The 27,198-nt window shown below is 39.5% G+C and overlaps 1 protein-coding gene across 10 annotated transcripts in view; it reads right to left on the minus strand.

The window, feature by feature from the left end:
• The window catches only part of ARHGAP6 (Rho GTPase activating protein 6), a 462,402-nt gene that overhangs the window by 68,850 nt on the left and 366,354 nt on the right, over positions 1-27,198 (minus strand). For 8 of the 10 annotated variants that reach the window (XM_070604438.1, XM_070604437.1, XM_070604439.1 and 5 more), the window contains one exon: positions 11,078-11,237. In XM_070604438.1, coding sequence (XP_070460539.1) covers positions 11,078-11,237 — 160 coding nt within the window. Of the gene's footprint in view, positions 1-11,077; positions 11,238-18,820; positions 19,011-22,420; positions 22,836-27,198 lie in introns of those variants that run through there. The other 2 variants (XM_070604440.1, XM_008524995.2) reach the window with 2 other exon arrangements.

The raw sequence follows: 27,198 nt of genomic DNA on the forward strand, positions 1-27,198 counted from the left end.
TTTTAACAGATACTGTTTTATAATGAACAAGTAAGAAAGGAATCAAATATGTTTAAATCATAGACTTTAAGCCTTGGGAGCTCCTCAAAATTTCTGCTGGTTGCTCCCATGAAAACAGCTCTTATAGATTCAGTAACCAGATAGATGATGCAATTAGATGAATACTATTAGGCTCCTCATGCTTTCCTTTTCCATTCTTGGTTTTGATTATTCTTTGAGCCACTTGAAATAATTCTTTATGATATAGAAATACTATATAAATAAATGTGCTATGATTGAATTTTTGATCCATTACATTCAATTTCTCAAACATTTCCTGAGCAGCAGGCACATGAAAGCACTGTGCTAGACACTAAGGCAAATAAATACGACATAAGAATAGTTTCCTCCCTGTTGCTTGTTTGCAGTGACGAAGATGACACATATTATGTACACCAATAGTTTCTAATCTAAACCCATCTTTATCCTACTATACCCTCTCCCAATTTTTTCTTTCCCTGTTTTGTTAGGTGCTCACTCTCCGTGTGGTCATACATCCTGAGATGAATCCTCACCCCTGGCTCAGGAAAGGAACCTTAGGTCAGGCCAGTTCCAGAGATTTCTTTCTGCTTGCCAGTACTGATTTGGGCACTGGCAGGTGTTACAATTCTAGGAATTGAGAAGAGAGCGGAGTGTACCAGGAGGAAGCAGTGAAAATACTTCTTTATTATTTAAAAAAACTTGCTGAAGAGTCACTGCTCTTTTCTGCCTTTTCATCCTGCCATAGAAGCAGTGATGCTGGTGGCTGCTGCAGTCATTTTGTGACAATGAGGGAAGCCAGCCAAAGAACAAAGTGACTCATTGGTTACGGCAGAGAAGAAAGATGGAAGGCCGCTGAATTAATGAGTCCTGGAACTAGCCTATCTGTGGGCCCTTTGTAAAGTAATATAATCAATTTTTGTATTACTTAAGCCATTTTTTAAGCCACAGTTTTGGTTTGGTTTCCAAAATTTGCAGCCAAGGCATCTTAACAATGGATAATCCAAAACTCCGCTGTGGGATGTGTTTTCCTACTTGTATTTGCACCAGCCGTGTCATGTAATGCCAGGAATCCCCAAGAAAGGTATCCCTGGAAGTCTCAAATTTGTGCATGTTGGGTGGGATCTAAGATAAGGAGAGTAAGAGGAGGGAGATCAGATTACAAATCTGATCGTTTATTATAAATCTGTAAATAAGTAAAGTCCTCAAAGATAAATATTGCTAAATTCTCAGTTACCAAAGCAGATAGTAATAATAAAACTAATAGTTATCCCATACCGGAGATTGACTCATTACTAACGTCACCCATTTAATGCATAACTTACATTCCTATAAACTGCATGGTGGCATCATGTTTAAGCAACTCATAAAAATATTAATGTTTCTTTCTTGTTTAGTGCCACCAAGGGAATTTATTACCCACTTTGAAAAAATATTTGGTCACATATAAGATAAACACTAAAATATCTGAGAGTAACAAAGATCTGATCATTAAAAAACATTCAATTATTGCAAAATAAAGTTAAGACAGTTAAGAAATTGAAATGAATAAGATGGTATAGTTGATCAACTGCATAGATAACAGCTATAAATTACTATAGCGAGTTAATATTAATTTCCTAAATCAGAGGCCAGCAAAGCTTTTTCCGTAAAGGTCAAGATAGTAAGTGTTTTCAGCTATGTGGGCCATATGGTCTCTGTCAAAACTACTCCCCTCTGTTGTTGAGAACTAAAGCAGCCTTAGACAAGACAGAAAGAAATGAGCGTGGCTGTATTTTAATAAAACTTTATTTAAAAAAAACAGGCAGTGGGCTGAATTTGGCCTTTGGGCTGTAGTTTTCCTGTTCCCATCTTAAGTGAAGACCCCTTAAACTACTTTTACATAGCTTTCCATTTGTTAAAAATTTATAAACATCCGCTAATTGAATTTTTAAATAATCTTGAGGGCTTGAGTTCAAATTATCTAGAAAGCCTGATTGGTTTTTAAAAAACACTTGGTATTTAATTTCAATTAATGCTTATCTGCCTTTGTTTTGCCTATGGGGAAACAAAGGAAAAAGCAAAAAATGGAGGTTTCTATTCATATTTCAAGGTTGGGACATTCTTTGTAATTATCAAGTTTACTTTTGGGCCACAATCCCAACAGAGAGAATAGTGTAGTCTTGAAATCTTTGAAAGGTGCCAGAATTTTTCAGAAATTGCAGTGACAAAAGTTTTGTTCAAGATGCCAAAGGCTTGTGCAATAATAGTTGCTGCTCCAACAAAGATATATAAATATGTGTAAATGCGACCAGTAGGGACAAGACCTTGGATAGAAAACCACATTGTCTGAAAACATAAAGAAAGCCACTTGTGAACACGAAGGCATAAAGCATATAGCTTGAAGAACCACGTACTATCATACTGGCCTGCCTGCTCGGCACCAGAACAGAATCATACAGCAGCGCACACTTGAGAACTTGACATGGTAGAAGCCCTGGGTACAGAGGAGAGCATCCAAGAAGAAAATTACAAAAGAACCTGCAGGGAAATCTCTCTGTCATTCCTGGCTTTTACCGGAATAGGCAGATAAGGCAGCTTTTATCTATAAGGGTCACCAAAGGTAACTTGGATAGATGATATCCACTGTTCGATCTTTTAATATAATTGATGTATTTATGTCTTCTGTATCAACTGACTAGGAGCTCCTTGAGGATGTGGACTACTTTTGACATGATATCGTGGCCTCCATTAGAGGCTTCTACCTCTTTAGAACCTAAAGCCCCATATATCTAGCCCCTCTGGGCTATATGTCCAGCTTGGTGTCAAGAGAGAGAGCAGTGAAGCAGCAGAGGAAGCCCCCTGGGTGGCACTCAACAGTTGGGCTCTAGATAGAGAATGCTTAGGCCAAGGGTGTAGCCTAGGTTCATTTCTGTGGCACGACAGAAAAAAATGCCCCATCCACATACCAAGGCCCTAAGAGCCACAGTGAAGAACAACTAACTGAAAGTTTTCCATACTGACATTTTTGTTCTTTTCTTCTTGTCTCTTCTCTATTCCATCTGTCTTCCAAGACTGAGTTATTCAAACTGTGGGTCATAACCTATTAATGAATCATGAAAATTCAGTGGGTCATGACAAGTGTATTTTAAGAAAATGATATAGAATCAAATAGAAGATGGTAGGAGAGAACATTATAGAGAATATCAAAGTATATTTCTAATAAAGATAAGCACCATTTGGCTCATGTGTTTCCTGGGCTGAGATGTAAAATGTATTTTTCACTGTAGATTGCAGACAAAAAGTTTGAAACCTATTGCTCTAAGAGAAATAAACTTAAATCTGTGGTGCATTCTCAGAACAGGCTGCAAACAAAATGGATTTCTTCTTTTATATGAAACAGTATTGTAAATGGCTTTGATAATGACATCAATATGCAATAGGGGCCTCGGGAATTTTGTTTTGTTTTTGTTTTTTTTTCCAACAAAGGAGTAGATTCTGTGGTTGAAGATTACTCTGGTGGTTTTAGGTGTGGTGGGCAGAATCGGGGAGAAGCCCTGAATTGAGAAAAGCAAATGAGGGTCTATGGCTATAGTTATGGTGAGACATAATGATGGAGTGACCTAGGATTAAGGGCAGATACAAGACAACGTAATATGGTGATGGTGATGATGATAATGATAATGATGATGATGATGGTGGTGGTGGCGATGGATGACTTTTACTGAGAGCATATAAAATGTCGGGAGATGTTTTAAGCTCATCACGGTTATTACTTCATTTAAACCTCACACCAACCCTATGAGACCATTAATCAAAGTTGAAAGTGGCACAGGATGAAGCAGTAGAGAAGCACTGACATTGTTTCAAAATCATTACTGGGGTTACTGAGGAGAATAAGAGAAAGGTGATTGATACTCTTCAGAGAGATAGAGAAGAGTGAAGGAAGGAGCTTAATTTTAAAGGTGAATATGCATGCATGCATATAAGCATTTATTCACTTCTCAAAGATTTGCTGAGGGTCAGTGGAGTATTGGGCAGTACACCTGGTGTTCCAGATTCAAAAACAAATAAGAGGGGCCAATCCAGTGGTGCAGCAGTTAAGTTTGCACGTTCCATTTTGGTGGCCAAGGGTTCGCCAGTTTGGATCCCGGGTGCGGACCTATGCACTGCTTGTCAAGCCATGCTGTGGTGGGTGTCCCACATACAAAGTAGAGGAAGATGGGCATGGATGTTAGCTCAGGGCCAGTCTTCCTCAGCAAAAGAAAAAAAAAAGAAAAAAAGAGGAGGCTTGGCTGCAGATTTTAGCTCAGGGCTAGTCTTCCTCAAAAAAAAAAAAAAAACAGAACAAAACACAAACAAATAAGAAATAGCCTTATTCAATGGGAAATCACAATCCTCTGGGCAGGTCACAGAAAAGATGATTGTGGACACATAGAAGATAGAACCAGCTTTGCAGCGCACACAACGGAGACATTTGTTGAGGGCCTCTAAGCCTAGTGGTGCCACACTATTCTTTGATCACCCTATTTGGCGGTGTTTGCTTCCTATCAGCATTTTTACCTATGGTGGAGTTTGTGGATTTTATCCTAAGTTGCAACTTCATTTTTAATTACACGAAAAGTTTTGACAAACAGTTTGAGCATATCACCTGTTTGACTGGACATTGCCAGCAAGAATAACATAGAAATAGGACAGTTATATTTTCTGTTTAGTGTTGTTCCTTAAACATCCAAGCTCAATTTCCTTGCCCGTCAGGTTGTCCTTTTTTTGAAATCAACATTTAAATCACAAACCAAAGATAGCTGCAGGGTTAGCCTACGAAGAATATCATTTTCTTGATTTCCTTGAGCTGTTTACTTGTGTTTTACATTGCCTGAGGGACAGTGGTGAGGGGCTACTTCATAAGGAAGCCACATAACTGAGCAAATTTGAGGCGTCAGGGTACTCTTATTAGACTATTGTCCACATTTTCTTAAACCATCAGCTATTCTTCATTCCATCATACTGTTTTCAAAACATATAAGCAAACCTTTCTTAATTGTGATATCAGAAATTAACTGAAGAGAAAAAAAGAGCATTAAAGAAAACAAAAATATGCATTTCTTTCTTGTGGAACCATTCTGCTTTGAATACTTAGTTTACAACATAATGGAGTTAAGCCATATTGCCTACACTAACTTGCTTTACTGATTGTGGCAGAAATCACTCACTTCCTTTCATTTTACCTTAGATCAGAGGTCAGCAAATTTTTCCTGTAAAGGGCCAGATAGTAAACATTTGAGGCTCTGTGAAACATACAAGCTGTCACAACTACTCAACTCTGCCACTGTCACGTGAAAACTGCCATAGAAAATATGTAAATAAATGAGCTTGGCTGTGTTCCAACAAGACTTTATTTACAAAAACAGATGGTGAGCTGGGTTTGGAGAGCAGGCCAGTTTGCTAACCCCTTGCCTTTGACTATTTGCATTAAAATGCTATCAAAATAATATTAATTGAGCCTAACACAACTACTTGATATATAAATAGTACTCTGTTGATGTGTTTTGAATAAATGGAAAGTTCATGCAGGACATTAGGTGTTGCTTAATTTCTCGACCATGCTCTCCACATTTGTTTCCTGGTTCTACTGTTAAGGATTGGGTCATTTACAGACTCGAAAATTTGATCCAAGAGTCTATGCCAAGAGCAGCCTTTGACCAGGCAGAAACATTCCATGGTTGCCTCCGTGGAGCAATCTCAGGCTCACAGGGAAAATTCTACTGATAAACATGATCCCTCCCACCGAAAGTCTTCCTGATTTCCACCACTAAAGATTTCTCTTGGTTCTCTATAGCAGCTTCAAAACTCCCTTTTTGAAATAGCTTAAGTTTAGAAGGGGTAACAAATTCAGCTTATCAGTCATCTTATAATGTTTATTATAATCTTATTGTAATATAAATCTCTTTGGTTTTTAGTTTGATTGTCTCCTGGCCGAATGGATATAGAGGAGGGAGAAGCCACAAGATTCAAGCAGCCCAGGTCCCTGAATAATGGCATGGAGCAGAGTCTACTCTCCTGACCCTCATGGCCAACCTGCACTGGCTGGTGCCTGGCTAAGAAAGAAACGTTTAAAGTGTTAAGGCACTGAATGGTTAGCCTTCCTCAACTAAAACAAGTATCTATCTGTGAGATACATTCTTAGAAGTAGAATTATTGGGCCATTAAAATTTAGATGTTGCCTAATTGCCTTGTAAGTTGCTGCAACAATTAGACTACTACCAACAGTATATGAGTGTGTGTTTTCTCCTAAATTACATTATCCAACTTTTGGAGCCCTTCCATCCAAGAGAAAAAAAAACCCCTTGGTATTTAGCTTGTGTTTCTTTAATGAATATGAGGGTGAGCATCTTTTCAAATATTTATTAACCATTTGTATTTCTTTTTCTGTGAGCTGCATGTAATTTGTCTATGGTTTATTTTTCTTTCTCCTATTAATTTGTAATAAAGCTTTATATAGCAGTTAGCCTTTAGTTTGTCAAATGTGTTGTAAATTTCTATTTATTTGCCACACAGATGATCCTTTTTTTTAATGTAGTGAAATCTGTCACTCTCCTTCTTTATGTTTTATGGGTAGTGCCTTCTTCAATGTAAAAATATATAAATATCTAGCTATATTTTGTTTTGGTGTACTTATAGTTTCATTTTTTTTACCTTTAAATCTTTCTTCCATATCAATTTATTCTGATGGAAGAAGCAACATCAGAACTCAGCCATTTCTCCTCAATGGTTGTCTCATTGTCACCAATACAATCAGAACCCATCATTTACCCCAACAAGATATGTAATGTTTATCATGTCACAAGTTCTCATATTTATTTTAAGTCACTTCTAAACTCTATTGTCTCCCACTGATCTGCCTATTGTGAAGCAGTACAATACTCTTTTAATTGCTTTAGTTTTATGATATTTTAATAAATGGATAGGGATAATTTCCATGCGACTTCTTTTTCAAATTTTCCCCCGCCTACTCTCACATAATTATTTACCCAGATGATGTTTAGATAATTTTAGTGATATTACAAAAACAAATTCTGTTGGGATGTTTTTTGGAATTGCATTCAGTTTATAGATCATTAATGACATAATTGACATCTTTATGTTATTGATTCTTCTTATTAAAAAAACATGTCTTTTACATTTATTCCTAACTTCTCTTCTTATCCAATTTAGATTCCATTGTCTGGGATTATAATCATTCCCTTGGATACTGTATTAATTTCCTATCACTGCTGTAACAAATGACCACAATCTTAGCGCCTTAAACAACTGAAATTTATTATCTGACATTTTCGGAGGTTAAAAGTCTGAAATGGGTCTCACTTGGCTAAAATCAAGGTGTCAGCAAGGTTGCATTTGTTTCTAGAGGCTCTAGGAGAATCTGCTTCCTTGCCTTTTCCAGCTTCTAGAGGCTGCCTGCATTCCTTGGCTCATGGCCCCTTCCTCCATCTTCAAAGCCAGCAACTTTGCATCTCTCTGACCATTCCTCCATAGTCATATCTCTCTCTGACTACAGCTGGGAAAGTTTTTCTGCTTTTAAGTACCCATGTGATTAGTTTGGGCTCTCCCAGATAATCCAGGATAATCTCACTATCTCAAGGGCCTTAATTGATCACATCTCCAAAGTTCCTTTTGACACGTGAGGTAACATATTCACAAGTTCCAGGGACTAGGACATGGCCATCATTGGGGGGGCCATTACTCTGCCTCCACAGATATACTCCCAACTGCCATGTCCCTCTCTACCTTCATTGAACTCAACTAGAAAATCTTAACTCCAGTAAGAGAAGATCTGGGTTAACCAGGGCTAAGGAATTTAAAGTGCAAAATAATGAGTTTTGCTTTAGTAGTGTTTTGCTGCCATGATGTTTACTTTGCAACTTAAATTCCCAGCTACCAACCTCAAATGAACCTTGTGCACTGCCCTGCAATCCTGCAACACTCCTGGTCCATCAGCTCCCCTTTCTACCACTCCTCTCCTCTTTCCTCAAACCTCCAGGACCTCCTTCCCATTTTTGTTCCTAGCAGATGAAATTGCTTCCCATTTCTCTGAGAGTGGAGAGGCAATCTGGAGTGAAATTCCACATGCTCTCCCATCATCTTCTAAATTACCTGCATTTGCACCTATATAACGTATGTCCACCTATTACTACAGCTGGAGAATTCAAACTCTCTACTTGTGCTCTGGGTCTCACTCCTGCAGTCTGCTCTAGGAACTCTCCCCGGTAATTTCTCAACCCTCCAGTCCTCAAGTCTTCCCACTCTATGGTGAATCCCAGCAGCTGATGAATATGTTATACCATTCATCTGAGCCCTGGAAGCACCAGTCTCACAGAGAGAGAGGGTTCTCCAAACAGATACCCACAAATAAATCCTGACAATCACCCTAAATCAATGAAGAACAGAGATGTGAGCTTGAGTATGTTTCCATTTTCACTATATGCAGTATCTCATTAGGTTTGGTATCATTTCTTTAGGCTCTAGGCCATGACCACTGTATTTTTTTTTCCTGAGTAAATTATTCACACAAACAGGGTGAATCTGACCCTGTTTGGAACCTCTACTTGGGAGTTTGCATGGAACCAAGTGGCCACCCTCAGACCAAAGCTGCCATCGTAGCACTCAGCACTGGCCATGCTTTTGAAGGATCTCAGTAAATATTCGATGTCTATAATCATCTGCTCAAAATAATACCATCAGAACTCTTGGGTGTTGCCTGTTTTTTTCCACCCAGCCACACAATTCCTTCTCTCCTCCATAAGAAAATTATTTGTAAATCATTAGTTCCCATTTTGATAGAAAATATCAAAACAACTCCGGTAGCCTAAACATGTCTGAACTTCTTGATAGAGCAAATCTTTCCCTGAATGTGCTAGGAACCACAGACGCAATGGAGACAGAACTTCTAGCAGACAAGTTTTATAAAATTGTCTGTTTGGTAAAGGTTATTTATTTAGTGGACTCTTTAAAAAGCAGGAACAAAGAAAAACATCAATTTAACTGAATTTAAAAACAAAGCTACAAAGAATATTTATTCCTCGATATCTTATCTGATGTACATTCAATCCAGGTTTCACATAACTTTTTAGAGTCATCATTCCCTTCACTACAAATTGGGTTTGCCAACAATATTTCTCCTTTTTTAGGAACTGAAAGAACATCTGTGCTTGTGAAAGAGAGACAGGACTCTTGGGCCCCACCTGGCCTACGTTGTGAGTTAACAGGGAGGGGAGGGCAGGTCTCACCTCCACTCTACAACCAAACCAAGGCAAGGTGAGACGGGACAAGTCTGTCGCAGGGAGAAGCAGCAACTGGCCTGACAATGATTAGTATTTTTCACCAGTTGCAAAAGAGATTTTCTTCTTACTTGAGCTGAGGGTCTCCATGTGTTAGATAAGCATGAAAAGATATAACAGGGGTAAGGATTTCCTCCTGGGAGGAACTGGCTGTGGTTGTGGTGGCAAGCAGAATATGACAAGGAAGCCAAAGGAGGAAGGCATGTGTCAGTGAAATGCGCCTGTCCCATCAGCCCCTTGGCCTCATCTACCTCTCTCTTCTCCTGAACTCTTCCTGACCTCCAGCAGAATCCCAGATTCCAGCTTAAAGAAAAAACAGTTCGCCCCAAGGGTCGCCATCCAATGAAAAACTCTGCATGGTCAGTGTTTTTGTGCTACTCTTTCTAGCCAACAAAACTGAGCCTCCTATTGCAGAGGAGAATTGCCCAAGCTCACACGTAGGGGGAGTGACAGGACAAGTCCTCAAATCCTCGTCTTCAGACTCCCAAGCCAGTGCCCTTTCCATTAGACACAGCTGAGCCAAGAAAACAGCACTGCCAGGACTGTTGTTGACTGAACGTGAGCACATGTTCAAGTGTATTTCAAGGTTGCTCAGCTTCTGCACTGGGCGCTTAGAACCTGACAATGCTTGCAGTGGGGACTGTCCTGTGTATTGTATGATGTTTAACAGCATCCCTGGCTTCTACTCAGAAGTTGGTAGTTGCATCCTTCCCCCAAGCTGTGACAACCAGAAGTGTATCCAGACATTGCCAGATTTTACCTGGGAATGGGGGACAAAACCATCCCTGGTGAGAACCACATATCTTTGTGTATACGTGTATATATATGATATGAATCATTTTATGACTAACTATTCATGAAGCATCCTCTCAACCTCTAACAAAAGAAAAGCCAGTAGCAGTTCTGCAGATACTAAAAGCCTCCGAGACAGTCTTCTAGCTGTGAGATGCTTGCTCTCCCTCTCCTGCTTTCCTTCAAGTTTCAGGCACACCAGCCAATGTGGCTTTTCATGGTATGTTTACTCTATTTGTATAACATCATAGCTTTTCATTCCATCTCAAATTACCTTTCTACTACACACTAATACAAATTATAAAGTATCCTTATAGAAGATAGCAAACATTCAGAAACAGACTTTTCCAGATTAAAGGATTTCAAATACATGCTTCTCATCTTTACCAGAATCAGGATCTGTGTTTGTAAAAACATCAGACAAGCAGTCCTGCGCTGGCTCCAGTGTCACAGTGGTGACCCCAACATAGACACACCGGGTGAAAGAGGGGATTAAAATGAGTTAACATTGGTATAATCCCTGAGTCTGGATTTGCATAAAGTCAAATGACAAGTTTAACAGATTGTTAAATCACTCTTTTCCACAGGTTATTTTGAAATCATGTTGAGACGGACATGGTTTTTCTTCTATCCTTTAAATTGCCCTTTCTGAAACTTTTTAAATTGGTTGTTCTGAAGTCGTGTAGACTATGTACCTGTAGATACACACGGCTCTCCTTTTTAACGCCCCACGTTGATCTTCCCTTTAAATCAGCATATTAGTTGACAAGTCAGTTGTCCCACTTGAACATGTCTTTCAAAGTGGACACTAATGCAAGCCAACGACCAAGAAGCTATAGTTTCCTTTTGGTGTTAATGTTAGGTGTGAGATGAGCTTGCGGCTTGCTGCTGTGGGCAGAGCAGATGTTTGACCCGCAGGGTTCCTGGACGAACAGCAGACAGGGCCTTACCTTTGGGAATGGTGATCTGACAGCTCAGGTCACAGTCCTGCTGCAACTGATAAAAAGCCACTTCTTGCAGCCGGGCTCGCTCCAGCTCCGAGAGACTCTGGATGGGGACTGACCTCAGCCGCACGCTGCGGCCCGACATGCTGTTCCAGGTGAAATCACCCTGCAGACCAAGGGGAAAAACATCAAGAGTTACACAGGTCATCTATGTCTCACAAACCTCATCTTCTCTTTTAGTTATAAAGTCAAGCAAACTTTGTGTTCCAAAATTGGCTCTCAATCCCTAAAATCACATCCACTCTTAGTTAACCACGGATTTTTCTCAGTCAGTTGCAAATATCAATATTTTGAATATCTGCCGGGTCACGTGATCCCATATAATGATGCACACATAGGCCAAAGAGCACTACGTGGAGAGATGCTTCAAGGATCTTACTTTCTCCTTTTATGTGAACACATGGGAACTTTTTGGCTTTGTATCTCTGTAGCAGGAGAAACTGTTGCTAATTGCCATCATGCACACTAGATATAGGAGGGTGAACCTGTATTGACAGCCTACTGTGCACCAGCGACTGTGCCAAGGGCTTTTAAGTTATTCCCTCCAACAAACTTACGAGTTGGTTACCATTTTTGACTAATCTTGTACAATATTTAATAATATAATAAAATTATATAATAATACAATCTAGTATGTTTATAATATATAACAATATATTATTATAATATACAACATATCCTCATGATACATTATATTAATATTATAGTAATATATAATATATGTAAATAAAATACAATATAGATGAAACTGAGGCTTAAGGAAGTCAAATAATTTTCCCCAAATCACAAAACTTACAAGATTTGGAACCAATCAGGACTCAAGGTAAGAAACTTATGCCCTTACACTCTATGCTAAATTGTAATAACTCAGTTTCTGTTTACAGGACTCCAATGGGCTATTTTGATCACAATAAGTACAGAGATATGATTACTAAGAACTAGATATATTTATGGAGACATTTGATGCTAAAATACTCCACACCAAAGAATCAAAGCAAAGATTCCCACAATCCCGAGTACATCTGTGTGCGCGCATACACACCGCTAATGTCCACTGAGAGTAAACGGCTCTATCCTCGATGCAGACAGTGAGAAAGTGATGGCCTAAGAAACAACATATCACAATCTTCTGAAACCCAATGTCCCCTTACTGAGGAGGACTTCCTGTCAATCACAGTTACCAGCCAGGCCACAACAGCTTTGAAGAGGTACCTACTGCTTCCTCAACAATCAAGAAAAGGCCCAGGAGGAAGGAACAGTGCTGGCTCCCACAGGCACTGCCAGGCACTTCTTGTGGATGTGTGGAACACTTACGTTACCCCATAAGACTTCACTATTCTCATCACTCACTTTAAAGAAGAGAGACAGAAAGACTGGCCCCAGCAACTATTAAGACACCTTTGTTCCCTACCGGTAGCAAATTCCTGCCTAGAATGTTCATTCCAAAGAGTGAATGGCGCTATGTTAATTCTTTGATATTTTTTCCTCTTTATCTGGAATTCCATTTATCTATTTATTGATTCATTCATCAAATGGAGATATCATACTCTAGTAGGGGCAGAAAATCAACAAGGTAAGTAAAGGCTATAGTGTGTTAGATAATGATGACTGCTAGGGAGGGAACAAAAAGCAGGGAAGGGGCTGGCAATGTGAGCAGAGGACAGGATTTACAGTTTTAGATACAGCGGCAGGAAAGACCTCACAGAGAAGGCCATGTTTGAGCAGGAGTTAAAGGAAGTGGGGGCTTTTTCTTTGTCTGTATGAATTTGTATCCTGCAGATAGTGGTAAAGACTAACAGGAAGCCAGGAGGGGCTCAGGGAGCATCATGTGGGGATGGGTCTGGGGAGGGGAGTGAGAGAGCAAATCTAGGCCAAGTGGGCAGTCTGCAGTCATGTTCAGTGAACTGAAGAAAGTTCTTCCAGTTTCAGTATGCTTTGAATTTTTTTTCTTTCTTTTTTGGGTACAACTGGACTAAGCACAAGTTTAGGCAGTTAGGAGTTGGGGACTCAGGCCTTGGGTGTACCCCTCACTCACACTCCTTAAGCTTAGGGTATCACAAGGTACAATGTCAGTGAATTGCTTTTTCCCCCCAAATGGGAAGTTTCAGATGAGTTGGTGAGTTTTAAATATGACGTGTAGGTTTCTAAGAGAGCCAACTGTTATTTGAAGTGTTTAAAATGGAATTACATACCTATTCTTCAAAAGCATTTAAAAATGTGAACTCCAATGGGCTCAATTATCTATAGCAAGGGTTGGCTATCTTTTTCTGTGAAAAGGTCAGATAGTAAATATTTTAGGCTATACAGGCCACGTGGTTTCTGTCAAAACTACTCAAATCTGCCTTTGTGGCATGAAAGCAGCCATAGACAATTCATAAATGAATGAGCGTAGCTGTGTTCCAATAAAACTTCATTTACAAAAACAGGTAGAAGGCTGGATTTGGCCAGTGGGCTGTAATTTGCCAACTTCTGAACTATAGCTTATGACTGAAAGAAACCAATCCCTAGAAGATACATTTTATTTTTATTTACTATGTCCTCCTGGTTAATTAATTCAAACAAAATTTAATGAGCACCTATTAGATGCTAAGAATAGTACTAGGCTTGGGATTGCCAAAATGACAACACAGTCCTTGTCCAGAAGGAGTTGAACTTTGGTAGGAAGAACTCATGCAATCTATCAAATACAGAGATCATGATACTAGAAGTAAATACGAAATGCAATGGGGTGCCCAGGAGAAAAGGCTTTGACATCTGTCTGGGGGATCAAGGACGGCTTTTTAGAGAAGGCAGTGTTTCAATGGAGACTTGAAAAGTGAGTAAGAGGGGTAAGGGTTTGCCTAGTGGAAATGAAACAGTGGAAAAAACAGTGGGTGCCAAAGCAAATGAATTTGAGAGAACAGTCTTGTTTTGGGAAATTACAAGGCTGGAAGGAGGGAAACAGCAGGAGGCGAAACCATGCAGAAGTCAGGGCCAGATCCTGGAGGGCTTTCTCTGCAGGCATTGCAAAGTAGATTGGCTTTTACTCAGTAGGTGATGGCTAGCCATTAAGGAATCTTGAATAAGAGAGGAACGTGATCAGATTTACATATGGAAAAGATGACTGGAAACAAATTTCTAAAGGAATTGAGGGAGGGAGCAGTTAAAGACGTAGAGATCAGAAAAGATGCTGTGCTGGGTGTGATGCTGAATCAGATTTGAAGAGACAGGGAGACACAGAATCACATAGATGCTTGGGGACAAATTGGATGCAGTGCGGGGGGGGGGGGGGAGGAGTAATCTAGGCGGACTTTCACGTTTCTAGCTTGAGCAACTGGGAGGACGGTACACTAATCACCAAGATGAGGAATAGCAGAAGGGAATTAGGTTTGGTGGGAGAAGAAAGAAGATGTTCAAGTTTTGACATTTTGGAAGTGATATTTTATCTTAAAAATAAATAAAACACATTCCCAAATCTGGCAAAATAGAACCTGGCCAGTTTACATCTTTCTTGAGTCTTCATTTTCTTCTCCCAACTAAAACAGTTCCAACGCAATCAAGTAATACATAGTTTTGAAAACTGTTCACAAATGACACTTAGTACGATAAAAAGTTACGTGTGATGTTTTAAATTTCTCTCAGTTCATTATATATCACAGGTTGTGATTCTTAACTTCTTAGATTTTTTAACTTCTTTGGCAAATTTGGAATTATTAGCCAAAAGAGAGAAAAAGCTTGGTTTATTTGTAATGACTTGAATTTATGGAGTTATTTTCTTCCAAGACTTTAGCTCTTGTAGCAGCTGATGGCTCAGTAGAAGCTACAGCCAAATCCCAGAAAAAGAAAAGGTTATGGCGCTTTCTTAAAAGCAGTGCAGCCGCACTGGTCAGGCCTTGGAAGAGTCATTTCAAAAAGGAGGTAATATTGGCTTCAGAGCTAATTGGTTCTTAAACCCATCCTTAGCACATGGCTGAAAAACCAATTTTACTAGGAGAGAAGGTTATCAAACAATAAACAAAGAGAGACTTCAAAGGTGTCTCCAAAGGTAACTATTATCAAATGGGCAGCATCTTAAATAACAACAATATCATTCAGTTACACTTTTTATTAAGGGTAATGGACCAAGTTGTTTCATAATCCATCTATTTACCACAAACTTGAATAATGGAAGCCTAAAGAGCTCATACAGACCTGGAAAAGTCTCTATGGGCAACTCTAGTTCAGCAGCCCCTCACCCCTCACTCCTCCACCCTCCACCATCTCATTGTCTTTTGCTACCCGCCAATCAGCAGTGATGAATACATCAAATAATCTGCATCTTCCTTTATGTTCCAATTCTCTCATTGCTCCCAATCTATGTTTCCATCACTGTGAATTTTAATATGATTTTTTTGGATTAAATGCATTCATTTCAACTGGTTTTTTAAACATGCAAATAGGCTCATTATTGGGAAATTAAAAAATTAACACATAGGCTAAAACCATATTCATTCATAATAACTTGGAATAAAGTCAGGAGGTATGAGTGACTACTCTAAAGAGAACATTCATTCTGTTCTATTCATTCACTCAACAGCAACGAAAAATGACGTGAACCTGATACTCAGAATCTGAAGCCTATATTCTTCGTTGCTACAATATCATGGCTGGTGGACAAGCTTGAGAGATGCCCTTCAGCCTGCATTTTGCTCTGCAGAGGTAAGGAGAAGTACGGCATGGAGTGGCTGGATAGAAGCTGTGGTAGGCAGAATAACACCTCCTTCCCCAAAGACAGCCATGTCCTAATCCCCAGAACCCGTGAATATATTACCTTACCTGGCAAAAGGAACTTTGTAGATGCGATTAAATCAAGGAATCCTGAGATAGGGAGATTATCCTGGATTATCCAGATGAATCCATCCTAGTCACAAGAGTCCTTACAAGAGGGAGGCAGGGGTGGCAGAGTCAGAGAAGGAAATGTGGCAACAGAAGCAGAGGTCAGAGAGAGAGAAAGATTTGAAGATGCTAGGCTGCTAGTTTGGAAGGAGCCATGAGCCAAGAAATGCAGGCAGTTTCTAAAAGCTGGGGAAGGCAAGATACAGATTCTCTCCCAGAGCCTCTAGAAGGAACACAGCCTTTGATCTTAGCCCAACGAGACACACGTCAGAATTCTGACCTCCAGAACTGTAAGATATTAAATTTGTGATGTTCTGAGTTTGTGGTAATTTGTTTCATCAGTAGGAAACTAATAAAGAAGGAGTAGGAGGGAGCATTAGAAAAGGAGGGTGGTGGGGTGAAAGGGACTGAGTTCAGATGAGGGTATGCTCCCAGACACTTAAAAAAGCAGGCCTTGACCTCCTATGAGATTCTTATCTCCCTCCTTCCTGGTGCTAAGGTGCTGCTTCATACTACAGGTACCACTACCACGATTTGGGATGGAGAGGTTCCATGATTGGAATTCTGAAAGCACTTTTCCCACAAAATAGAATTATAGGCAGCTATATATGGTAAATATTTTAGGCTTATGGGTCATATGGTCTCTGTCGCAACTACTCAGCTCTGCCAATGTAGCACAAAAGGAGCCATAAACCACACATAAACAAAAGTTCCAATAAAACTTTACTCATGGACACTAAAATTCGAAGCTCATATAATTTTCACATCATAAAATATTATTCTTGTTTTGATTTTTTTCAACCGTTTAAAAATGTAAAAACCATTCTTAGCTTGCAGGTCATACAAAAACAGGCAACAGACTGGATTTGGCTCACTGACCATGGTCTGTCAACCCCTGATATAAAGAGATTAGGGTCATTTAGTACCCTACACATATTTATTTGACATCTACTATCAAGTACCAGACACCTAGTCCTAGGACCCTGCACCATGAGCTATATATGTTAGCTAGATTCATGGGGGGGAGAACCTTGTCTGGTTTATTCACTTTGGTGTTCCCAGTATCTAAGACAGCACCTGGCACTTGTCACTGAATAAATATTTGTCAATCTAGAGACTAAATGAATCAGGTACATCATGAGTTCAATACAAAATTGGAAACTAACCAACCCATGTAATGTTATATCTATGTGGGGGAATGTCTTCTGGATTTGAATAAACTGCTAAGAAACAGTTTTTTGAAACAAGGCCTATTGATCAGCCAAAAAATACTAGTACATGTGGGCAGAAAATAAATGTAAAAATATTGGACTCGAGGAATAATGAATCCATGACAGCCGTACTCACCCATGAGCCTCTTATAAGCGGGAAGACATGAACACAAAGGTCAATGTTGCCCTATGACTCTCACAACATGGGCCACAAAGTAATAAACAAGCGCCCAGAAGAGTACCAAAGCCCACCAGCACAGTCTAGAATGTGTTTCTGGCTATTCCTCAACTCTCAAATGCACATTCAAGGCCAGCGTTTTTCTTTGGTGACTGTTTATATCATAAATGAATGAGTCATTTTAAGGCTCTCTGGATCCGGTCTCTTGAGTGGTTGTCATAGGATTTTGTTTTTAAGATTGAAAGTGGATGATTTCAGATTTGTTTCAATTTCATAAATGTAAGTGAAGTTGAAACTGACCCAATGTTTCTGGATAGACTAAAGGCCTTGACAGTTGCAAAAATATCATTTAATTCTGAGGTACTATGGGACAGCACTAATAAAGGGTAACAATATGATACGAAAGGAAATAGCACAGTGGTTCTTGGGGGTGATTTTGCCCTCTCAGAGGATATTAGGCAATGTCTGGAAACACTTTTGGCTGTCATGACTCTGGGGAAGGGTTTGCTACTGTCATCTAGTGGGTAGAGGTCAGGGATCTGCTCAACATCCTGCAATACACAGGACAGCCCTCCACAATAAAGAACTATCTGGGCCAAAATGTCCACAGTGCAGAAGTTGAGAAACCCTGGCATAGCATAAATTAGGTCTGCTGTTAGGCCCAAATTACATAGAATTTCCTTAAAATGATGGTGTCAGGAGATATTAACAATCATTTATTACTTTTGTTTATCATCAAAGGCATACACTATATGTTCTTATGTATATTATATATGTATTATTTTGTATATTATGTAAATAAACAGAATCATAGAAGTTATCTAAAAGTAGCATTAAAAAGCACAAACATCACATACCAATTTAAAAGAGATAAACAAGAAAAGTCTCAATACAGTAGAATCTTGATTAGCTGGAGTACAACTCACCAAAAGCATTAACTAAAGAGATTCCCTTCCCACCAGAAGTCTAGGTCTCCATACTTAGAAAAAAGAAGCAAAAGACAAACTGAAAAACCAACAATCTAATATCTGTGATTTATTCAGAAAGGTCATTCTTTTGAGCTAAATTGCATCTTTACAAACAGACTTGATTTTCCCATGAAATAAAATTGATTAAAATAATTTTGGTTTTGGTCTATACCACATTGTTTTCTTATGTCCTTGAGACTAATCTCTAATTGCAGCATCTCTTTAACCTCATCCAACTGTAAACGTCCCAAGGCCAAGGGAGACAGGAAGGGGTGATGTAGGGCTGCTCAAAACATAGCCTGAAGACCCGGGGCAGTGGAATTACCTGGGCAGAAGATTCTTGTTAAACATGCAGGTTTCTGGGCTCTAAGGCAGATTTAGAGAATTAGGGTGATAAGGAATGGGGCCCAAGCACTTTCATCATAAACCAGCAGCCCCAGATGATTCTTAGTTTTGCACAATACAGGTTGAGACCCACCGGTATGCTGCTGAAGACGCAGGTTCAAATAGATATGAGCTCTTTGGCAAGATGGAGAACATCTCTGAGACTCAGTTTCCTTATCAATAAGATGGAGCAAAGAACAAGACTCAACTCTCAGGTTTGTAGTGATCATATGAGATGATGCAGGTGAATTTCTTGTAGAGTATTTATTAGCTCCCAGTAAACCCTGAATACGTGATAAAGTTATAATTAATAGTAATCATCATTACTCTAAATTTGCATCCCCCCTTTAAACCTGGCAATTTTAGTCACACCAAAAACTCTTAAGAAATGTGTGTTGAATTCATGCATAAACGTTTCCACTCTGTGTAAGATGCCTTTTCTAGGTATGTACAAGCCAGTCAGCTGGACTGTGCTTCCACATGGGTAAGAAGTAGAAAAGACCAGATTAGTAAATTAAGGCCTGAAAAATGGCATGCCATCTAGATAAACCACGCCACGGGCTGAATTTCTTTTAACTGTTTTCTACTGTGGCCGGCTGTCATTTATTAATAATTAGTACAGCCAAGGTTCCCAGATAATCATGTGTTGCTGAAGCATGACATAAGTTTAAATACTAGGCTCACAACCAACATTTCTGAAAAGGCCTGCCTAGTTCTTTATGACTCCAAAATAAACACATCACCAACGACAAGGAGCTCCCTTCTTCACAAGCTTCCGGGCAAAGCTGAGGGTATTTGCGTAGTTGTCACAACCCTGTTTGGACTCTTAAAATAGGTTACTCCTTTATGAACTCAACAGAATAACATTTGCTAATTCTTCTTTTGATTCTTCAGCCACTCCTCCCTCAACAAATCTTTAAGAAGATTTAACACTTCTACTTCATTGTATATAATTTTTATGTTGTATTTATCTATTCTGGTCTGGGTTTTTTTTATCAGGAATTTTAGAAAATTCTGAACAGTTGGTAGGTATGGCAGTCCATTTTTACCTTTTGCCTTGGTATATTAGCTGTTAATTGCTACATGAGGAGTGTCAACAATGTCACAGTAGCATGATGGAAAAGCGTGCCTCACTCATTCCACAAATGCGTAATGAGCACCTTCTCTATAGGGCAGGTACACTGTTCTAGGTTCTGGGGATTCACTGGCGAACAAAACAAAAAGCCCAGCCTTCATGGATCTTCCAGGCCAGTGGAGGAAGGTGATAAGAAGCAAACATAATAAATGAGTAAATTACATAGCAAGTCACAAGGTGATAAGCTCTAGAGAAAAAGAGAAAGTAGAGCAGGGTGAGGAGAATCGGGAGTGCTGGGTCATAGTGTTACTGAGAACATGATATTTGAGCCAACCCTTATGGAGGTGAGGTAATGAGCCAGGCAGATTTCAAGAGATGAGCATCCCAGGCATAGATGAGTTGACACAATGGCAGCTTGGAGTAGTGGCTAAAAGCAAGGGCTGGCAAGCTAGGCTGCCTTGGTTTGCGTCTCAGTTCTGCTACTCTCCAGTTATGCGACTTTCAGCAAGCTCTTTTCCCTCCCCATGCTGTGCTTTCCTAATCTGTGAAATGGGGATGATGACTAGACAGAGTGTGGCAAACTGCCGCAGTGAGCCAAATCTTGTCTACCCATTGTTTTTGTAAATAAAATTGTATTGGAACACAGCCACACTCATTCATTTAGGTATTGTCTATGGCTGCTTTCATGCTATGATGACAGAGATGAGTAGTTTTAACGGAGACTGTCTGGCCTGCAAAGCTGAAAATATTTACTATCTGGCCCTTTACAGAAAAAGTTTGCTGACCCCTGGACTAGACTAAAAGTAAAGGCACATCTATGCTTAGGATTTGTCTTTGGGATCAACATTTTCCTCTTCTCCTAAGATTTTGTTTCTGTGGGGAACATCCCGAATAGTCGGTAAAGAACATAGTAAGAATTGGGGATACTGGAAAGTATGTAAAAGCTAGGGTGAAATAAAAGTGGTTATCTGCCTGCAGCAGATAACCGCAAATAAGGAGGCAAATGGCCTGTTTATCTGGATTATTGACAAACCAAAGAAGTAGAAATGAACATTGTCAAACCCAGTGCTGTGCTAACACCATTCCAAAAAACAAACGTCACTCACATCTTGTTTCCAGTGGAAAGAACCTTTCCGATGGTTGGCATAGAGGGGATACAGGCACATATTAGAAGTCCCCAAAGGCAAAACGTTAGAACAGAAGGCCAATTTGATTTCTGTGTATCCCTAGTTGAACTGTGGGCTTGTCTACGAGCCACCATCTCCATTCTGAGTCTTAAGCTTCATTTAAATCTTGGATGGGGGAGAGGTAAACAACCTGCACAGATTTTACGGGTGTGGAAAATGCAAGCACTTGCAAGAATTGGAAACTTCTCAATGACAGAGCCAGCAGCTGATGGTTTTGCTTGTCTTTCTACAATTAAATTTAGTTCACTGAAATTAGAATGATAGAACTCCAGAGATGGATTGATTGGACCTTGAAGATACCGCTAAATTTATAGATGGTCCACTCTCTGCTGGTTACTGTTCTAAGCCCTTTATTAACTAATTTAATTCTTACAACAACTCTAAGGACTATGTTACCATTAATTTCCCTATATTTCAGATGAGGAAAGCTAGGCATGGGTCTTAAGTAACTTGTCATGATCACACACCTCGTAAGTGGCAGAGCTGGGATTTGAAGTTAGGCTGCAGGCTCCAGAATCTAGATCCATAACCACTATATGTATTTCATCACTTCTCAAGATAAATCAGTCCAAACCCCTACCTTTACAAGGGAGCAAAGCAAGGTCCAAAGAAGTCAGATGACTCCTGCAGTAGCAGAGTAAAATTTGGGATGTAAGGGTCACATTTTACTTCTTTCCACCACCAAGTCTTTTCATTATGAGACATACCCTTATAATAAGGTGAGCCAAACAGTGTTTAAAAATCCAAAAGCTTGGGGCCGGCTCCATGGCCGGGTGGTTAAGTTCGCGCGCTCCGCTGCGGCGGCCCAGGGTTCAGATCCTGGGCGCGGGCACGGCACTGCTGGTCAGGCCACATTGAGGCGGCGTCCCACATCCCACAACTAGAAGGACCTGCAACTAAGATATACAACTATGTACAGGGGGGATTTGGGGAGATAAAGCAGAAAAAAAAAAATCCAGAAGCTTAAGGCTTTCTTCTTTTGTAAAACAGAGCACATTAGATTTATTATTAGCTTTATCTAATATCCAAGTTATTCTCCAAAGCCCGTATTTATCATAGCCACAAGCAACTGAAATGTTGCACTGAGTTCAAGAAGTCCAGAGGGGAAGAAAAGCGGCTTTACCCTTTCAGACCTCAAAATGCCCTGTGCCGAATCTTTTGCAGAAATCAACCCATTTATGCTGTTCCATTCAGCACGGCATGCTCCTTCCTGCTCCAGTTCGCTCATTTCAAGCTGCTCCAACATTATCAACCAATCTAAAAATAACATTCCCATAAATCTCTATTGGCACAGGCAGTATTTAGCTGTCACACATCTCAGATGCTGATCAATCCACTTTTCTTCCCAAATCACAAGACAGATGTGGAAGAATCACAACATTTTATCACAATAATCTTCTGGAAAAGAAGTATAGATATTGATATTGCTTACCCATGAATTATATTCGGCCACGTCTTTGCTGTCCTCTCAAATTTAACTGAACTAAGCTTGGAGTAGGAACGTGAAACTGTTTAAAAAAGATTTTTTTTTGGTGAAAAATGCATCCTGAAACGGCAGATTACATCGAGTGTCTGAGAAATGGCTCAGCTGGCATAGCTGTGACTCCCACGATACCTTTTGTTGCCAGAGACCTCCGCTACCGTGAATCTCAGGACCAAAAAAATGCAATCTTTTCATCGGACCATTGACAAGTTCCCGTCCCTTCAGAACGGAGGCAGGCTGTGTCACTGAGTGAGTGTGTGTGTGTGTGTGTGTGTGAAAGAGAGAGTGTTAGGGAGGAGGGATAAAAAGAATGCAGAGAAATTGAAACTGGATTTCCTGCTTTTTATTTTAATAAGACTATTTTGAAGAGATATTCTGGAGTTAGGAAAGGATTCCTCTAAAAAAAAAAATCCCCTTTTCCACAGGGATCTACAAATGGTAATTGGATTGTAACTGTGGAAACTGTCCTTATTAGGAATCAACCAAAGAATGTTGGAAGCCTCGGGTGAAAGCCCTGAGAGCACGATAAAGCACATAGGGTGCTTTCTTTGTTTAGGACAAATTCTCAATTCTTAAATTATATTTTAAAACCACTGACTTCTTTATTTTTCCAACACTAGTAAAAAAACATTAAAAAACAAAAAGGTTTCATTCTCTTTTATACTGAAGCACAACACATGCTCTGAATTGTATGCTCTTTGTGGAACAATAGTCCTTGAGAAGTTGTTCATTTCCTGAACAGAGGGTGTGGAGGTCACAGTGGATGTAACCATGTGGCCATGTTTAAGGGGGTGCAGGTGGGTTTGTGGGTTGGGGGGGAGAGATCCAGGAAGAGCAGAGAGAAAAGGGAAGATTAAAAACGTATCCTGATCACTAATTACCTTGATCTCCATGTATTCCACATGGCACTGAACCAAAAACAACTCAAAAAGACATCTTTGTTTTCCAGTTGATATGAAGTTATAGTTCTCTTGTGGTCTCAAGTGAATTCCAACAAAAGAATCACTGTGATTGTAACTGACAAACTGAGAAATGATTTCATGGAAGATCTTACCGACTCAAAATTTAGGGACTCAGTACATTTTTTTACTAGGATTCTGTGAGGTTAATCATCACTTGATGTAAGCCACACACAGCTTCTGTTGCCGCTGGTATTTATTTAGCAAGAGGAAGGAATTTAAAAACAATAAAAAACGTCAGATGGTTTTCTTTACTAGAACTATTACACTTAAAGAGAAATTCAGGGTCAAAATCTACCTGTTACTGCATGCACCTCCACCTCCACTATTCCCAAAACTCAGACATTGAAAATACTCAACCGTTCCATCAGATAGTGAATATGGTTCATGTAATCTGGATACTCATTAATGGAATTTAGACCCTCACTTAAAGTTATTTAATATAATATTTTACATGAAATTGATAAGCATGCAATTTACTTGTTATTGTTAGGCAAATAAACTTTTAGTTTATGAACAGATGAAAGCAACATGTAGTTCTCACTGGGTGCTTACTAAGCGTAAGACGTTGTTCTAAGCATTCTATGTGCATTGACTCATTTAACTGCTAAAAGAATTCTAAAAAGTAGGTTACATTATTATCCCCATATTACAGATGAGGAAACAGAAGTTCAGAGGGGTTAAGTAACTTGCCCAAAGATTCACAGCTTGTAAGAAACGCAGCTGTGATCCCAACCACTATGAGGCTTACAAATTACTGGAAGACAAAGCCACAGTCCACAGCCAGTACTAGTCAGAGCCATGTCATAAGTGTCCAAGGAGAAATAGACATAGTGATTTAATAAGAATAGTTACCTAAGACTGGAGTGGCCTGTTAACCAATTATTTGATGGAGACATACACTGTCAGGTCAATGAATATTTCATAAGAAGGTAACTATTTCTTTAAGTGGATGATCTCAAGAGACAATGTCTTGCGAAATTCCTAGTCTGTTTTAAGAGTGAAACCAAGTCAGGCTTCGAGAGGAAATAATGGAGAAACTTGTGTATCTTTGGCATTCTTTGGAAAAATGCTTTCAAGCCAGAAAAACAAAGGGTGAAGATAAAGAATCTTCTTTAAGATTTAAATATCGTCTTTTTAAGTGGAACCAATGAGAGGCCAAAAAGTCACCCAAACAGCCTTAGAAATAAATATCAAGAAGCAATTAAAAGGTCCAATCTGTGGAAGAGGTTTGCTAACCAGAAAAACTGCCGTGAACATAGCAGTCAACGCTTACCCATTTAACTCTTCATTAGCCAAGGACACCAAGCAACAGTTTACAGCCTCAGAATCTATGCCATTAGGCATTCTTTCTACCTTCTTCTTGGTTCTTATTCTGGATTATTTCTTTTTATACCATTGGGGACATTTTGCACATTCAGGGCAAAAATATTATAGAACAATTCTGCAAACGTTTGGGGTGAACACATTTCTGATTATAGCACTCTTTTGCTTAAAACCCTTTGATGTCTCCTCTTTAGCTCTCGGACGAAGTCCAAATTCCTTAGCATGGCATCCACTGTCATGAGTGTTGATTTAAACAGAATAAAATCAAACGAGACACTCATTACTGGTAAGATGTCACATGAACTCTCTGCAGAGCAAGTCATTTACTTGATATGGGCAGATTCACTGCTCACTAAAGGAATGGATTTTGGAACAAGATTATCTAAAAGACAGAAGGATGGATGCTGAAGTAATATTAACCCAAACTGGAGAACTCAACCCCAAATCAGATATTTACAAATCAGCAGGAAATAAAGCAAGTCTTAAGGATAGACGAATATCATATTTAGGAGATGGAAAACTCTATACTGAAAATTCTTAGGCAAAACAGAATAGGCAACAACAACAACAAATACCAAAGTGAATTCCTTTCTACTTTCTCATTTCAATGCTACATTGACAACATTTTGTTTCATCAATTGCACCCAACGCTTTGCAGAAGTCTCCTCTCAATAAGGTTCTCTAACAGGAAAGGAAAACAACTTCCTAAAAATTACATTAGACAATAAACTTAATACCTTAATGAATTAATTTTGAGTATCACCAAATATATGAACATCAGTCACCACTAATCTGCTCCCAAAACGTGAGCTGTTGACGATAAGCCTCAGTTTCAGTTTATGATAATTTATCTTATTAAACTCTTTCAATGGGTAATTCAAAATCAGCATGAATAATTGTACTACTTCAACCTAAGTGAGGAAAGGCAACTTACACACTTTCAATCGAAGGCTGGTAGTTAACTTATCTAAACCTTTACTTGTAGAGCAAATGAGCAGGCAAGCTGTTTTAAATAAAAGCATATGCATCTGCATTAGTAGACTGCAGAAAAAGTCTAGCTTGACTAATATCCTGGGAATATCTGCTTCAAAAGTGAAATTAGTTCAGATGTAAGTGGTGACAAACTTTAGAACAAATTTTATAAGGACCAGCAGTTCTCTAATCTGGTTGCACATTAGAATTACTTGGTGTATACTTCAACTTAAAAAAAGGGAAAAGTGAAAAAAAGAATTACTTGGTGCAGTTTTCAAAAATACTCATGCCCACGCCCTCCTCAAGACCAGTGAGGTCCAATAGACCTTTCTATGATGATGGAAATTTTTGTTACCTGTACTATCTGATATGGTGGCCACCAGCCACTCATGGCTAACGAGCACTTGAGATGTGGCTAGTGAAACGGAATCATTGAATTTTCAATCTTATTTAATCTTCATTGATTTAAATGTAGGTAGTCACAGTGGCTAGTGGCTACTGTATTGAACAGCACAGGGATAGATCAAATCAGTTAGACTCTTCAGGGTTGGGGCTCAGGCAGTGGTAGATTTACAAAGCTCTTCAGGGAATCTAATGTGCAATCCAGGATGAGAACCATTGTAATGGCCTGGGATTAAGGAAACCATCAGGGGTGGTAAATTCCTTGCACCTTTTCATAAGGCATTGCTTTTCTCCAAATTCCACTAAGCATTTGCCAGGCACCTTTGCCTCTCTCCCTCCTGCCTCCACTCCTTTCTCACACCCCTCCATACTCCCATGTGACAGGTGCTCTATCTATATGTGCCTTCATTCACTGACTTGGCCAGATTTGTCCAACACCAAGGGCAGATTCTTATCCTTTTCCCTTCTCTTTCACTGGCAGCAGAAATAAGACCTAATAATGCTACTGATTAAGATTTAAATCCCCAAACTTGTGCACCCATAATTTAAAATTGTTTTTCACTTGCACAGGCTTGATCCAGATGCCACTTTCCACGATTTCTGCCATGGATGTCATGGGGAATATTTCTAATGGTAACACAGTTAAGCAGCTATGGTCTTTGGGACGGTGTAAAAAGCAGGTCTCATCTGCTCATTTGTGACTGTTTCCTTCAAATTGGATGCAATGTTACAGCATAGTGGTTGCAGGGAGGGCCCTGTGGTCCTACTGCCTGGCTTTTAATTCCAGCTTAGTCCACAATTAGCCATGTGGGTATCTAACCATTCTAAGCTTCAGTTACCTGCTCTGTAAAGTGGACATCAAAATAGTCCTGTGGGGAGGATGGAGGGATGCATGTAATACGCATGATGAATGAGACACGTGCTATACATACACTCTCCTAGACCCAGATTTTGATCCCCCCCCCCATACACACACACACAATTTTGTGGCGAATAAAGCAAATAGCAAGGCAAACTTTTAAGGAGGAAGTCATGGAATTCATAAAAGTGTGTTTCAAGCATATGATT

The sequence above is a fragment of the Equus przewalskii genome, chromosome X (assembly GCF_037783145.1).
Source record: "Equus przewalskii isolate Varuska chromosome X, EquPr2, whole genome shotgun sequence".
NCBI classification, from domain to species: domain Eukaryota; kingdom Metazoa; phylum Chordata; class Mammalia; order Perissodactyla; family Equidae; genus Equus; species Equus przewalskii.